General features: G+C 44.4%; 1 protein-coding gene across 1 annotated transcript in view; it reads right to left on the reverse strand.

Moving 5' to 3' along the window:
- Nucleotides 1–16,334, reverse strand: part of CCNI (cyclin I) — a 52,317-nt gene that overhangs the window by 22,623 nt on the left and 13,360 nt on the right. The window contains exon 2 of the mRNA XM_077814915.1: nucleotides 7,219–7,375. Coding sequence (XP_077671041.1) covers nucleotides 7,219–7,332 — 114 coding nt within the window. The 5' untranslated portion in view covers nucleotides 7,333–7,375. The remainder of the gene's footprint in view (nucleotides 1–7,218; nucleotides 7,376–16,334) is intronic.

Raw genomic sequence — 16,334 nt, forward strand, 5'->3', positions numbered from 1 at the left:
AGGGACATTTTTCATGTTAAAAAGGAGTCCATGGGCCAGATTCTCAGCTGGGCAACATGACTTACAACCAGCAGAGGAATCAGCTGTATGTCTCTACAGGCCTGCCCTAGACCAATGATCTATGGAAACGTGCCACGACTGAAGTCAGTGAGAGCTAGGGGCGCTCTCCACCCCTCACCAAAAGCACTGGCAGGATCAAGCAACTGACCAAGCCATTATAACCATCCCGGTTATGGCTGGCTGCCTCGGATGCATACCTCCTGCAAAAGTAACTATTCCTCCCCATGACGGCCAATGACTGAGGGGCCATACACAGAGCCACATGCGCTCCCCTCCTTGTGTAGCACAGGGCTAGCACGAGGAGCCCAGTGTGGGGAACGGGGCTGTGTACAAACAGCGTACCCTGCAAGGCCCTGAGCAGTCTGGCCCTGACACACCCAAGCACTTAAATACGCTCTCAACTGTAGGCATGTGAGCACTGGATTCCATGGGACTACTCACATGCTGAAGTTATGCATGTGCTTTAGTGCTTCACTGTCTTGGAGCCAGAGTGCTCAACTATCCTGCAGGATCAAGCCCTATGACGCAGATCAGGGCCAAGGCAGATATTGGCACAGGCTGCAAGAAGCCAGAAGGCATCTGTGGGGCTCGACACACCTCAAAACAGCTTGCTACATGGAAAGCGTGAAGAGGGCAGAAATGCTCCTTACCAGCTTCTCATAGGGGTTTACCAACACTGGCAGAGATGCAACAGGGGTTTACCAACACTGGCAGAGATGCATTTAAAGAATTTTTACATTCTCCCGCTAAAACAGTTGTCAGTGCCTTTTTTAAACGGTCCACAGAGAACTACAGTTAGCAACATGGCCATATGTTGACAGGAGTTCAGAGCAGTATGAAAACCCATAGAGAAGAGAATAGCTGTCTAGCCACTGATTTCCTGGACGTGCACACAGCTGTGATGACATGTGTAACATGGCACTAAGATTAACACTGCTATTTAAAAGCCTTAATTCCTCCCACTAGAACCTGCTCACTCCTGTTTGGCACCTCTGCACACCAGTCCTACAGGAAGAGGCCACTACAATGCTCCTGCTTCTAGAACATTAACACTGCACCTCTACTAATAGATTCTATGGAACCAATGGGGAGAGGCCTTTAAAAAAAACATAATAATACATGCTCACCCTTTCCCCATCCCTCCTCTGAAGAGTAAGCAGTCCCCTCTATCAAAGGAGCACAGTGGTTCAATGGAGAGGGCACTGTACTGGGAATCAAGAGACGAGTATTAGGAGGTAAAACTAGATGATAATGGTCCTTTCTTACCTTAAAATCTATTAATATAATCCAAGGTCCATGCAATTACTGTGGCTGTATTTTCTACTCCAAGTGGAAATGCTGCTCTAGTTCCAAGTTTCCCCGAGTGCAGCGAGATAGCGAACTGATCACCAGCCGCATATCAGAGGTGTATAAAAACAGGGATCTTACTGGAATTGCAGAACTGAACTTGGCACGCTTTAGGAAAGAGGCTGGCTCAGAAGGGGGTCATCTCATGCACATCCCACAATATTTTTTCCTGCGAATACTTATCTAACTCCATGTAGGAAACTCTCGCAGTTGCGGATTCTTAGATGCTCTTTCAAGGGGTGTACATCTGAAGAACCGGATGTGCCTCTGAAAGGTTTAAGACTAGACATTTTAACTTACTGGATGGCAGAATACAAAATAAACTCAACTGCACGGCTGATATGCTATAACGTGTTGGTGGAAGTGCTGCCTCTGATGGCACGATTCTATCACCTCAAAATGAGAAACAGCAGAGGAAAGTAAGTATCCTTAAGACAGGGAAGAGCAGCACCAGTTACGACCGTTAGCTACTGGCTACGTCACAGGTCCTACTTAGACATTCAGGTGTTGGTGTGAATTAAGAAGTTGTTATTCTGATTTCCAATTTAACCAAAAAGCCATTTACATGACACCCGGGGAGGCCTGAAGTTATTGGCTTGGAAATGGCGATGGCGGAAAGGGGCTTTTTCTACTGCTTTGATACTGACCGGCTGAACTGACTTATTACTGTCTCCAACTGCTTAATGCTTCCGGCAGGCTGGGTTTTTCAGGTTTGTAGGTGGTTATTAACAGATGTAAGATTAACTGCTAAAATGCCTAGAACTTGTATGGGTGGTTATTTTTTTATACTATTGTTTAAATCTAAAGCTAGATTTAAAAAAAAACAAAAAAACAAAAACAAACAGTTACCCTTCCCTCCGTGTCACCAGATCTTAGCCAGCACCAGCAGAGGCCCATTCCTTACCTGCTCTCAAACCTGGATCTCCTCTAGAGCGGAGTCACGCTATTGCTAGCTACGTGGACTTTTTGCCATCCTCCCTCACTCCAACCTCACAAATGCACACTTTACAGCTGGGGCCTCACAGGAACTGAGGGGAGTCAGGTTCCCAAATCTCTGGACCAACTCCCCACCCAAAAGCTTGCCCACGGTTAGGCTGCTGATGTGCCAGGACCACATGCTGATCAGTATTGTCTCATTGTTTCCTTGTGTTCCCTGACTGCCGTCTCCAGTCCTACACTTAGATAATAAGCCCCTTGGAACTAGGACTGTCTTGTTCTGTGTTTGTACAGTGCCAAGCACAATGGGGCCTGGGGATCGTAGGTGCCGACTGCAACACAAATAATAAATAGAACCCCACTGAACACTCCTTAGGTGCCTTTGAACACCCATTGTATTACATTCTGGGCAAACTCAATGCTATTAAATTTTTATGTCTCAAATTCAGGTAAATTTTACTGGTTGAAATTTAAAGTCAGTGAATTCCTGGGTTTTGTTCTTTCCCCATTTGTTTTTTCTTCTTCTCTTTCCAGGCTATTCTGCGAGCAGCAGTAACCTTTATCAGGACTGGCATACTTAAAGGGCAGCTACACCACTGTGGAATTAGGACCAATATCCAACCTCAGGTACACTGGTTTTACACTGGTGTAACTCCACTGATTTCAGTGGGGTTGTTTCTCAATTGCACCAACGTGAAATCGGATGCAGGCATCTCTCTGAAGTCTCCAACAGTGCTAATTTATGTTTAGTTCCAGTTTAGTGAAAGCTACAAAATTCATAAGCAGTACAAATTTCCTTTTTGTGCATGGCCACATTTGGAAACAGACATCTGGAGAGGCAAAAAATACTATTTTGCACTTAGAGCATTCCATCCAGAAATCTCTCAGGGCTTTACAAAGTTGGGTAAAGATGATAATCTCCATTTTGTCTTGTCCAAGGTGACATGACAAGGCAGTGGGGAAAAAATGGGAATGAACTGAAGACTCCTGATTCCCATTGTCATGAGGAATGGAAAAAGAAAACAGAACAAGCAGGGAAAGGAAAAAGGAAGATGAAATGGCATCAAGTTTCTAAAAAAAATTTTCCTGGCCCATGAACGTAAGTGCCACAGAGAGGGTTACTTGTTAACGAGAAAACTAACCTCTGACAGACTTTCCAACTTTATATCTCAGATCTTATCCATATGCCAGTCACCCCCCTTCCACCTGACCATCATAAGCAATATACATACACTATTTTACTGTGTGTGTGTATATATATGTATAATTTATGTGAACAAACAACTTAATAGTGCTAACAAAATGCAAAGTGGTCCTAAACACACAAGCCAGATGACTCTTCAAGACTGAAAAACCCCTTTAACCTTTGGTTTAGAGCTATCAAACACAGGCAGAGTCAGTGTGTCACAAGTCAGAAAAAGGAAAACTGAAAGCAATACACTTATTGTCAGGGACTGGGGCTTTCCAAAACATACCAGGACAGAAATTCCCACCAAACTGCGGCAGACTGCAGTACACATATGTTACACCTTTATCATACACTATTTTCAAGGATCTAAAACGGGGGGGGGGGGGGGGGGGGGGGATTTTTGGCCTGAGGGCCACATCAGGTTTTGGAAATTGTATGGAGGACCGGTTAGGGGAGGGGGTCGTGGCCCGGCCCCCACCTCCTATCTGGCCTGCCCCCCCTCCCCTGGACTCCTGCCCCATCCAACCCCCCAGTTCCCTGACAGCCCCCCCCCCCCCCCCCCGAAACCGTGCCCCATCCACACACACACCCCTCCCTGTCCCATGACCGCCCCTGGAACCCCTGCCCCTCACTGCCCCCTGCCGCCCCATCCAACCCCCCCCTCCTTCCTGACTGCCCCTCCCGGGACCCCCGCACCCATTCAACCCCTGTTCCCGCCCCGACCCCATCCACACCCCTGCCCTCTGACCACCACCCCGAACTCCCCTGCCCTCTGTCCAACCCACTCTGCTCCGTGCCCCCTTACCACACTGCCTGGAGCACCAAGGGCTGGCGGTGCAACAGCTGCGCTGCCCGGCGGGAGCCAGGCCACGCCGCCGCCGCCACCACCATGCAGCACAGAGCACCGGGTCAGGCCGGGCGCTGCAGCCGCACTGCCCCAGGAGCTCACAGCCCCGCCGCCCCGAGCATGGCGCCGGCGGTGAGGTGAGGCTGTGGAGGAGAGGGGGCAGCAGGGGAAGGGCCGGGGGCTAGCCTCCCCGGCCAGGAGCTCAAGGGCCGGGCAGGAGGGGCCTGCGAGCCAGATGTGGCCCGTGGGCCATAGTTTGCCCACCTCTGATCTAAACTAGAGCACAATGAGGTCTAGAAACTCTGTGTGTGTGTTTGTGTGTGTTTTCCCCCTTTAGAATTTAAAAAACAGCCAAGAACCTAGCTGAACTTTCATTAGTAGGAAAAAAAACGAGAAATATACTTTCAGTTTTGATCATTAGATTTTCCTTGTGTGTTTCTTCATTTGGAAACCAGAGTATCACGTCAAAATAGAGTTTATACTTATAACAGGCAATGAAAATTAAGTGCTCACAGAGTCCCAGGATTGGCTATCCAGTACATCTTAGATTTTCTGAAGGTCAAGGGAGACAAATGATTTTGTGTTATTGGATGTTTCAGGCTATTGAGAACATTTTCAATGAAGTGAATAGATGCTAAGGAATAATATCCCTGTTTCAGATAACAGGGGGGTTAGGGTAATAATATGGGTTGAACTTTATGACATGAAACAGTGCCAAAATGAGCACTGATAAAATGAAATGATCTGTGACAGTCTGAAGTCCAGTGTCTCATGAACAATAAGCACTAGAAAAGAATATTTTATACCACTACAAAGCTGGTTATCAGTTACTGAGTACCTATAAAAATTGTGTAGTTTTACATGTCAGCATGTGCTCGCTCTCTTTTTATTCATTTAAATCTAATTACCATGTATTTTTACCCCCACATGCTTAAATTTCAATCTGATTTAGTGATTATTTTCTCTGGAGTCGCTAATGCTAGAAAACAACATTTCATATTGTGTCAAAGCAGTCTGGCATTCCAGCTGATAGAATCATGTGTGAATTGAAGTATGGAAAGATGCAAGATAATCATTAAAATGATGTGATTTTAATGACCTACCAAGATTGGAAGTGCTTGGATGGACCAGTACAAAAACCCTTTCAAGGCCAGTAAACTTTTCCAAGCATGAATCCTAACTCAGCAACCAGAATGAAAAAAGTCAACCTTATGTGTAATGGCATTATGGCATAGTAGAATCCCAAACCTGAATCAGTCAATTCTGACACTAGACTTTCTACTGAAAAGGAACACTGTAGGATTTTTGCAGATACCACAAATATTAATCAAGACTGTTTCCATGACTTTATACCACTCTGACCTTTCATGAGAATCTGGTAACGCTGCCTCCCCGTTTTCATATCTGCAGACGGCCAGACACATTACAACGTCAAATTAACGTCACTGACTACGTACCTATCCTGTGGGTAGCTGAGTACCCTTCGCCCCACTGAAGTCAACCTCACAGGACAAGGTCCTGAAATATCCACTGACTAACACAGAAAAGTTCCAAAGACGACCCAGAGCAAGACTGCAGCCATAGCAAGGTGTAAAGACTGAATTCAAACAACCACTACCACCTAAACATACCATGGTTGGAGAACCTGTACTTCAGTGGGTACTAAACCAATTTTACAATGCAATAGTTGTTACAAAGAACAACTGATGCTTTGAATGCAAATAACCAATTCTTGGGCACATCTGTAATTAAGTGCCCTGGATATTGTCTGCACAGAGATACAGATCTGTGGCTACAATACTGGTTTCTGGTAAATATTTGAAGTCAATGGAAGCTACTGAGTGCCCGCACTCCTGTGTTTTCTGTGTACCAAGCTAAGCAAGGATGGACCTTTTTCCCTTCCAGAGCCCATCAATACTGTTCTCTCTCTGTGTCAGCCACAAAGAGGCCCAAGAGTAGGACTTGATGAGCTCCCAGCCTCCAGGAGTAAAGAATGGGAAGGTCCAATCCCTCACCCTGACACTGGGATATTTTGTTTTAAATCAAACTACGCCGGTACGTAGCACGCAGGCCATTCATAAATAAATATGCTAGGTGGGGTTTTTCGATACACAGATCACAAGCGGGAACTCACTGTTTACCAATGCCAATTCTGTGCCCAGTTCTGCCATCTTTAGTTACACTAAGTAATACACTACTCTGAAATCAGTGGGACTACTCGTGGAGTAGGGTATTATTCACGATGCCAGATCCTCAGGTAGGGTAAACTGGAGTGACTCCATTTAAGCCAATGGAGTAACACCAATATACGCTATCGGAAAATCTGGCCCAATATGAGTAAGGGTGGCAGAAAAGGCCCTACGTTTGAATAAGAAAATTCAGAAGGGGAGTGACCGCACACCAAGCTAATGTCAGCAGTAACACACAGAGCAGCAATAGGATGCTTCATGTAGAAAATTGCCCAGGATTTCAACAACAATATATTGTAAGTCAAACTTAACCTAACACAATTGAGTTGCCTTTCAAATTGACTGTATAGCAGCAAACGTGTATTAATTATCAGGGCAATTCACAGTGTCAGTTTAATAAAACCAAATGTGTGAGAGTACTTCTAGAAGAAATAGCAGTGATTTAACACTGTATTCCGTACACCACGTTCTGTACCTCAGACTGTGGGTATGTTCCTGAAACAAAGCATTAGTCACTACATTGAATTAAAGGTTAACCTCCCTCCCCCAGGCAGTAGGATCACTTCTCACGTAACGGGTTCAGTTATTCACTGAAAAATATGCCAGAAAATATTCCCATAGAGTAAAAAAATGTACATAAGAGACTTTACCTGATTGGGCTGAATTTTGGGCATATGCACTTTCCACATCTGAGCTTCTCTAGAGATTGCCGTCTCCAAGAGGAGAGACAATCTCTGGCTCTCCAGGGACCCCGAAAACTTCATGATAATCCTTGGATCCGCCTACCACCCAACTGGATACAGCTACCTGCAAAAGCAAATACAAACCAGTGACACAACTGTGTCAGGCCTACGTATTTAAAACAAGAATAAAGACTGCTACGGCTCAAGAGTTGCACAGAATGGAACCACATACACATCAAGGATAAAGACAAGAACAATTCACCATTCAGCCCCCGACAAATATTTGAAATGAATGCTTTAAAAATTATATATATGGTGAAAATGAGAGGACAAACAGCAGTGACCATTAAATGCAATTCTGTCTACCAAATACTTTGGATGATTATTAAAAACATTTTATGATAGATCATAAAGTAGATTAAAGTCTGGGCACCACTGTGAGGCACTACACCCAGACACTAGGATCTTCCTAAAGCGGTTAACATGATAATCAAACTGCTTTAACCAATCAGTACTCCCATCAAGAACATATTTAGAAAGAAAAATCGTATCTATCTGAGATCCATTGTCAGGAATTCTTGATGCTTACACACTGCTCCATAGACATGGTCTATTGTGTAAATAATGCACTACTGAATTTAGGAACAGATCCTGAAAGCTGATCCACAAGGGCAAAACACCCAACGTCAGCTGGATTCCTAAGTCACTTCAGCACTTTTGAAAGTTTTACCCATAATGTGGTTTATAATTCACAGAAATTGCAACTGGCTTCACATACCCTGCAATGATACCTAGGAGGACAAGAAAGCTATTCTTGGATGTAATTAAAGTAGGTTAGAGTCAACAACTGTGGAGGGGAACTTGACTGAACATGTCAATTTTTAAGGCCATATCTACACTAGGGAACATTTTTAAAATACAAAAAACCCAACCAGTGTTTATTCCAAGGCAGCTGAACCTGCGTTACCCCTACTGCAGACCAGGCTCCTCTAACCTGAAGCCACCCATCACTAATTCCAATTCAGCTGGAGCATTAGTGGGAATCTATACAAAACTCATTAGCACAGAAAAGGCATAAATGCCCTGCAATCTAGATAATCAAGGAGGAAAATTTTCCCACAGAAGCCTACAGAATTTAGGAGCACAAGTCCCATTTACCTGTAAAATCTTCCCACAAATGCACCAAGTAAACAAATGAAAAGGGGTTGGGGGAGCACAGAAGCATGCCCTCTCCTTCAATAGCTTTCAGAACTAAAACTTAGATGTTATTTGTTACAATTTTAAGCAAAAAAAATTGTTTTTTAAATGGACCCTCTAATATAGTTGAATCAGAGAAAAGATGTTTTCAAGAGAAAAAGATTTACGTTTGTTATTTAAGTCAGCTAGATATCACCTGCCACTTTTTGTGAGCACAGATTTCTTGATTGTACTAAGGCAGTTAGGCAAAACGATTCATGCTGTAAATGTAAGTCCATGGGAAAGTATTTAAACTTTGAACTATTTGTGTGCTCTCTTGTGAAATCTGAAACACGATACGGAGGAGGCTGGCCAGGCTGTTTACAAAGACTGCAGTTCTTAGATTTATGAATATAATGTAGTTCATGCTTCTGTCAAATTGTACAGTAAATAAGATACCCTGCTACTATTTCCGTCAACGTAACAGCACAGGTAGCAAACGACAAGAGAAAATTGATTCTCCCAGACCAAAAATGGTTTTGTTGTTTTTTTGTTTGTTTGTTTGTTTTAAAAAGGCAGATTCAGTACGCTGTGTCACAAATTTAAGGGAGACTAAACCAAGTTTTTTATCTGTTGCTAAGATTCCTGCAGTTCTTAATAGGTGCCATTCACCCCACTCAGACTTATGCACAAGGCCTAAACATCTCTTCAATCCCACTTAAGCCCTCAAGTACAGTTTAAGTGATGTATACACCTTGTGTGATCTCTGTGCATAGGTTGAATTTCACCTCTTCTGAGATTCTTCCAAAACAAGCGCTTCAAGTGAAGCGAACAAACTAAACCCCCAGCTTGTTAGCCAACCCTATGCCAGCCTAATACTAGAGTAACGAACCAGAGTGACAATGGATGGAGCGATTTCCAGATTCAAGTTCCCAGTGAATATTCTAAACCAGGGGTTGGCAACCTATGGCACGCAAGCCCATTTTTAATGGCACGCTGCTGCCTGTCAGGGTCCCGGCAGGCAGCAGCGTGCCATTAAAAATCCAGCCTGGCCCAGCCCGCTCTTCTCCGCTCCCTGCCCTCTCCCGCGGGGGCAAGGGGCAGAAGCTTGGTCCTGCCGGCTCCCCAGCCTCTTCCCGCAGTGTGCTGGGTTCCTACCCCTCCTCCTCCTCCTCTCCGATCAGCTGATGAGCTGAGTCAGCATGCTGGGGGGAGGTGGGGGGGGCAGAGAAAAAGCAGGGGCAGGGCCTTGGGGAAGCAGGGCATATCCCCTCCAGCCCCGTGCCGTGAGCAGCCCACGACCCCAACCCTCTGCCCTGACCCACCCCCCCCCACACACACACACACACAAAGCCCTCTGCCCTGAGCCCTGCACACCCTCAAGGCCCCTGCCCTGAGCCCTGTATCCCCCTCACACACACCCAGCCCTCTGTTTGACTCCTTCACCCCCCCACGACCCCAGCCCTGACTCTGGATCCCCCACACATGACCCCAGCCCTGGCTCTTGCACCCACCCCCACCCTGAGCACCAAACAGGAGCTCCTGCACCTTCCCCTGTTGTACCAATAAAATAAAAACCAGCAGGATCTTATTAAAGGGAAAAAGGCAAAATACCACATTTATTGTGGATACAGAAAGAATCATAGTAAGCAGTTAGTTATAGTTATAACATTCCATTCAATCTCATATTTATTCACACATTCATTCATACAAACACACACACAGGTTCTGCAAGGTTGTTATAGTTACCAGCCTTAGAGTTGCTCATGCCAAGCCACTGGCCATGTGGCCTGGACATGAGGAGGGAGCAGGGCCTTGTCAGATTCTCATCTGATGCTCCTGGAAGTTGCTTTGCAGAATCAGACCCCCCAAAGTTCTCACTTTTTAGAGTCTATTTTTATAGGAATTTCTTCCTATGCCAGTCTATGGGAATTGCTCCATCATGCTGTTGCTGAATCAATCAGCAGATAGCACATTCCTGACGGCTCCAAGATGTTATCTTGTTCTTTGGTTCTCCCATTCTTGAGGCTGTTGGGTGGATTCCAGTCTGCCCTCTGGGGGGTCCTCTGGTTATTTCCACTTGACGCCTTCTTCAGCCGATGGACACTGAATTCTTAGGCTGGCACCTCCCTGATCATTCAGTTATTATCCACACCAAGCATCCATCCACATACATCCTCTATCTCTATTTTAATCACAATTGTTAATACAACAAAAGGGCGGGGAGTCTCTGGGTGCTGTTTCTGTTGTTAGAGTATTACTTTGAGTCTCTCTCTCTGTGAATTGCTTTGACAACAGACTCTGTCTTAGAATGTACTAACACAGTTAGCAGCTTGCAAGTTTCACACATAGAGGGAGAGAAACAGAACCAAAAACCAAGAGACCTCTTAATTAGTAATACCCTGGAATTTAAACTCTGGGGAATCAAACTCATTTGTGATTTTAATACAGAACTTCTTTAATATGATCCAACACCCCCACATACACATTCCCACCTGCAACCCTCCCACCAAATGGGAGCTGCCCAGGTAAGCACTCCACACCCAAACCTCCTGCCCCAACCCTGAGCCCCCCCTCATTCTAGCTCCAGGCCAGACCCTACACCCCAACCCCCAGCCTGCTCCTTCACCCCCAGCCCTGTGCTCAGTGCACTCCCACCCTCAGCTCAGTGCAGAGAGAGGAAGAGAATGGCCAGAACCAGGGAGAAGGTAGGTACCCACTGTATGTGGGCAGGGCTGGGACCCCAGACCTGCAGCAGGCTGAGCGGGTCCGGCAGCCAGGAGCCAACAGATGGAACCCCTGAGCGGCAGCGGGCTGAGCCGCTCAGCCCACTGCCAGTCTGGGGTTCTGGCTGCCAGCCCCTTGCCAGCCAGGGTCCCGGCCGCAGGCCCCGCTCAGCCCGCTGCCGGCCTAGGTGAACAGAACCCCAGACTAGCAGTGGGCTGGCGGCGTAAGATCAACATTTTAATTTAATTTTAAATGAAGCTTCTTAAACAATTTTGAAAACCTTGTTTATTTTACAATACTACAATAGTTTAGTTCTATAATATATAGACTTAGAGAGAGAGAGAGAGCTTCTAAAAAACATTAAAATGTGTTACCGCATGTGAAACTTTAAATTAGAGTGAGTAAATGAAGACTCAGCACACCACTTCTGAAAGGCTGCCGATCCCTGTTCTAAACGAATTCAAAATACTTTAAAATTTATGAAAAATACCTGATATTGGCCTCTAATGGATCAGCTGAGGATTTACACAGAATAAATCTTTATTTAAGTGCAGTACCCTTTTACCATTTTCACAGGGGAAAGTTTCCTTTTAAAAGCAGAAGGGAAGTTGCCCTGTTACATTCTCTGGGTTTGTTCCATGTGGGTAACTGCTGTACTTTTCATTTACTGCTTTTTCACAAGTACCTCTTCTCAGGGGGAGACAACAACAAACCTCACTAACACCAGGATAAGTCAGGAGTAATTCCACTAGAGTTACCCAGCTGTAAAACTAGTGAGAGATCGAATCAGGCCTGTAGACTTAATTCACACGGATGGGGTTCAATCCCACACCCACTGGCAAAACTCCCTCCGACTTCAAGGTGTGCAGAATTGGAACTGCTGGTTCCAAAAATAGAGACCTGGGGCCTGATCCACCCTTGCCTTTCACAGTCATTCACACCTGCACAGATTGGGTGTATAACACCAGCAAGTCACAATAATGGTCTTCGACACTCACTTTGCACAGGTGTGTGTGATAACACAAGGGTCCAGGCAGGGGAGAATCTAGCTTCCTATATTGGTGGCTGTGATGACTACATTTAGGAAGCACGTTACAATAATTTAGGACCTGATCCAACTGCAATTAGAACAAGCCAATGGAAATACTCCCTTTAATTTCAACACCCGTTGGATTTGGTCCTTACGAACAGATTTAGATAAAACATAACACTAGCTCCCACGTCACAGAAATCAGTCTTCCTCACCTCCTAAATAAAATTGGATTTTTTTCAGGGACTCCACAGCACAGCAGCTGGACATAACTTATTTTCAAATTCAATTAGACCCTTAGGAGTTCAGTTGCTATGTAACTGCTAAGTAATGAAACATTCTTTACACAGGTAATCCTAGCTGGGTAACATCCAACAGGATATCAACTGCAGCCTGTCAGACTGCACTGTAGGGTACAGAATTGGAAAAGACTGTAATTAAAGGCTTATGTGAACACTTAACTTTATAGGAGATAAAATAAGTACACGGGGAAAAAAAAGAGAATGAACGAGGCAGCGGGGGACGGGACAAGCGGTGCTTTTAGGATCTGATCCAAAGCCCACGAAAGCCAATGGAAAAACTTCACCGTCTTCCATGGGTTTTAGATCAGCCCCCTAAAGCACTGCCTAAACTCTGTTCTTATACCTCAAACCAGCAGCATCAAAGGCTTGAGTCCTGGGAACAAAATTCAAGGGCTGTTTTGGAAGCACAGAGGTCCTTTCTCCTCATGCTTCACAAGAAGCATGAGTGAACGTTACCCTGAACGTCATGTCCCTTTATTTAAAATATTTGTGAATATCATACCTTGATTTCCTAGCACAGAAAACATAATTAGCCAGGCCTTAAACTCCAGACCTAAAATATCAAAAGGGGCTACAGATTTCAAGCAAAAGTCAATCTTTCACGATTTTACTCCTCCAGTTATTTTGTTTAATATACACAATTCAGGCCATAACAGTCAACTTTGATAACACAGGGCTCGATTCTGTTCCCATCACAGTTAATGGCAAGCCTCCCATTGTCTCTAATGGCGGAAGGTCTGGAACGCTTACAGATTTTTTTCCACTCAAGGCTGGATTCCATCCTTCAGAAGAAAAGGAGCACACACTTTGGCAAATCTTTGGATTCTAAGGAGAGCAAAATCTATACTCTTTTCTAGGCTGAGTTTTGAAAAAAAGTTAGTTTATACCAGCAGTTGTCAATTGTTTTTCCTATATCATGACCAAAACACCCACTCCAACGTTTATAGCACAAATGGATTTCACTGCACTCTAGTCCAGTCACTCACTCTTGCCTAACCTCTTCTTCCAAAGGTCACGCTTTAAAGTGTGCTCCCAACCCCTTTGCACAAAGAAACCCTGAGCCAGTATCTCCTCGTTCCTCTCATGAGACACTCTACACAGGGATTCTTCTGAGACAGTCAGTGCTCCCACTGGTCTTCCCACTCCCGGCAAGAGATGTTTCTATGGGCACTACAGATAAAAGAGTGAGGAAGTAACTGATGCAAGAGAAGAAAGCAATGGACTCAGAAGAGAACGTTTCTTCCTTTCAGCCCCCTTTTCTCCCAACAGTGACACCTGGTTGGTGAAAAAAGGTCCAGCTCTTGCAACAGAAGGAAGCAGTCAGCGAGGGAGTGTATTGCATAAGATTTTAAGGGTAGTACTGGTCCTAGGGCAACGCAGGGCAGGCCAATCACTGCCTCTCCTCATAAGAAATCAACTGATGCAATGCAAGAGTCACACTGCAGTGTTTAAAAAAAAAAAAAGCACAATTCTGGCTGCCCAAAGAGAGGTGTCTGACCCACGTCTTTAATAAATGCAGCAGACAAGATTAGCAGTGGGCTGAGCATTAAAACCTCCTTCTATTGAACCAGGAGAGTCTTAACAGCTTAGCACAAACATGACCAGGTTATATCATACATGCCTTCATTTCTCTTTGACTACAACAGTCAATATGTAATGGAATGTAGGCTAGGTATATTTTTATAGATATATTTTACACACAGTTACACAAAAGGCACTAATATATTGTATGCTATCATACACCCACTTGATCATGATTCACTTTTTGTATTGCCTTTTTCCACTGTATACAAGAGAATGCGACAAAATGTCAGTATGAAGACAATTTTCATAATTCTATTGTGGGCTTGTAATGTAGTGATACTTGGATGACTTATCCAATAGAGACAATTACAACAATTAATATCCATGCTGTGTCTTTGATAGATGAACAAACTACATACATGAACGAAAAAGATCTATTGGTCATTTTATAAACCCAGACTTTAAGGGAAAGTCATAAACCCACCCTAGAGGGTTGACTCATCCCCAAGAGTGTAGACGAGGGGCAATTTGAATCTCTTCCCCCAGCTGAGTGGGCACCTACACCTGAGGGAGGGAGGGAGGGTTGACCAATACATGCTGGGGTTATACTTTATTCACATTGCATATAACTACTATGCATTAAGCCCACAATATCAATATAACATTATACTGTGTATATATTTCTAGCTGTTACATGACCTGAATCAGCCTATGCCTTTTTATAATCCTGTTCACTTATGCTAAGTATCCAATAACACTTTACAAAACTGAAGTCAGCTTTGGCATTAGAAAATAGGTAACTCATCAAAGGCAAAAGTACATTAATGTCCTACCCTGGTACAAGCCAGGGAGGTACATTCATGGACCAGAGCGTGAAATGCTAGTCGCCAAAACAAAGATAAGGAAGATACAGAACCGGTTAAGGAGCTGGTAGGAACTGGTGGGGTGGATTTGAGTGATGTGTAAAGAGTTTTGTAACTTGTAAAATCATCCTCTAAAAAGCATTAGCTGAAATGTGTCACTTCAGAAGCAAACCTTCTTGGTAAGCTGAATTCAACAATGCTACACAGGACAGGTTCCTGGAAACTGGCATCATATTGAACTTTTCCTGTACTATTCTATTATTGACTTTTAGCAATAAACCTCACTGATACGGGTTATCTGGTCTCTTGAGAATATTTAATTATGAACCAAAGTGTGACCAAGCCCTTGACAATACAATTTACCAGCAGGAGTGAGGAGGAGCAAGAGGTTAACGATTTATACAGAGGCAGCTGCTCCATTGCACAGAAGCACCAGGTGAACAGAGAGAGCACCTGTACCTCACTGAATAGCTTGAGAGCAAAGGACTGAGGGACACTTTCAAAAGTGCCCTGAATTAATAACACAGGTGCAGCGAAGAAGGGTTAAATACCTCTGAGAATGTTGAATCTAGAGCCACCACTGGGACTAAGAGAAGGGGGGTGGAAAGTCAAAATTTGCCAAATGGAAGAGAGACATTTCGTTTCCAAACTCAGGAGGTAAATAAACTGGAAATAGGACGGGAAAAAAAAACTACAATAAAATTAAGCCCTTGAAAGTGTCCCTGTAAGCCAAAGTGGCACATAACCTTTGCAAAAAGAAAAGGAGTACTTGTGGCACCTTAGAGACTAACCAATTTATTTGAGCATGAGCTTTCGTGAGCTACAGCTCACTTCATCGGATGCATACCGATGAAGTGAGCTGTAGCTCACGAAAGCTCATGCTCAAATAAATTGGTTAGTCTCTAAGGTGCCACAAGTACTCCTTTTCTTTTTGCGAATACAGACTAACACGGCTGTTACTCTGAAACATAACCTTTGCAGCACTCAGAGCACCATGGGCAACTTGCCAAGGAGCCTGAAGGCTGAAACTAACTTGCATATAAATTAACATAGATTTTAACCAGATACATTCTCACTTAAAAAAGAAAAAATTATAGAGCATTGCAAGCATATACTATGCTTTACAAAGCACACAGACCAAATACACATGAAAGGGCTGTACGGGAAGGAAACAAACGGAAAGAGTGGGACTGCTTCTTTGAATCCAGCTTTATAAAAGTCGGGCTGGAGCCCATTAGGCAACCCTGTTGTTTTTATGTGCTCAGATTCGTAACAGACAAGCTCCCTCCACAAAAGACACTTTCCAAGGTCCCACCAGTGGTAATACTATCTGTACCACATCCAATTAAATGTGTGCATGCATGCACCTGAGGAACTACTGTGGCAACTGGGGGGGGGGGGGGGGGGTGAAGGAATGGGAACCTAGAGCGGACAAACCGGCTTGTCCAAAATGTCAGCCTT

Source organism: Eretmochelys imbricata, chromosome 4 (genome assembly GCF_965152235.1).
Source record: "Eretmochelys imbricata isolate rEreImb1 chromosome 4, rEreImb1.hap1, whole genome shotgun sequence".
Classification (NCBI taxonomy): Eukaryota; Metazoa; Chordata; order Testudines; family Cheloniidae; genus Eretmochelys; species Eretmochelys imbricata.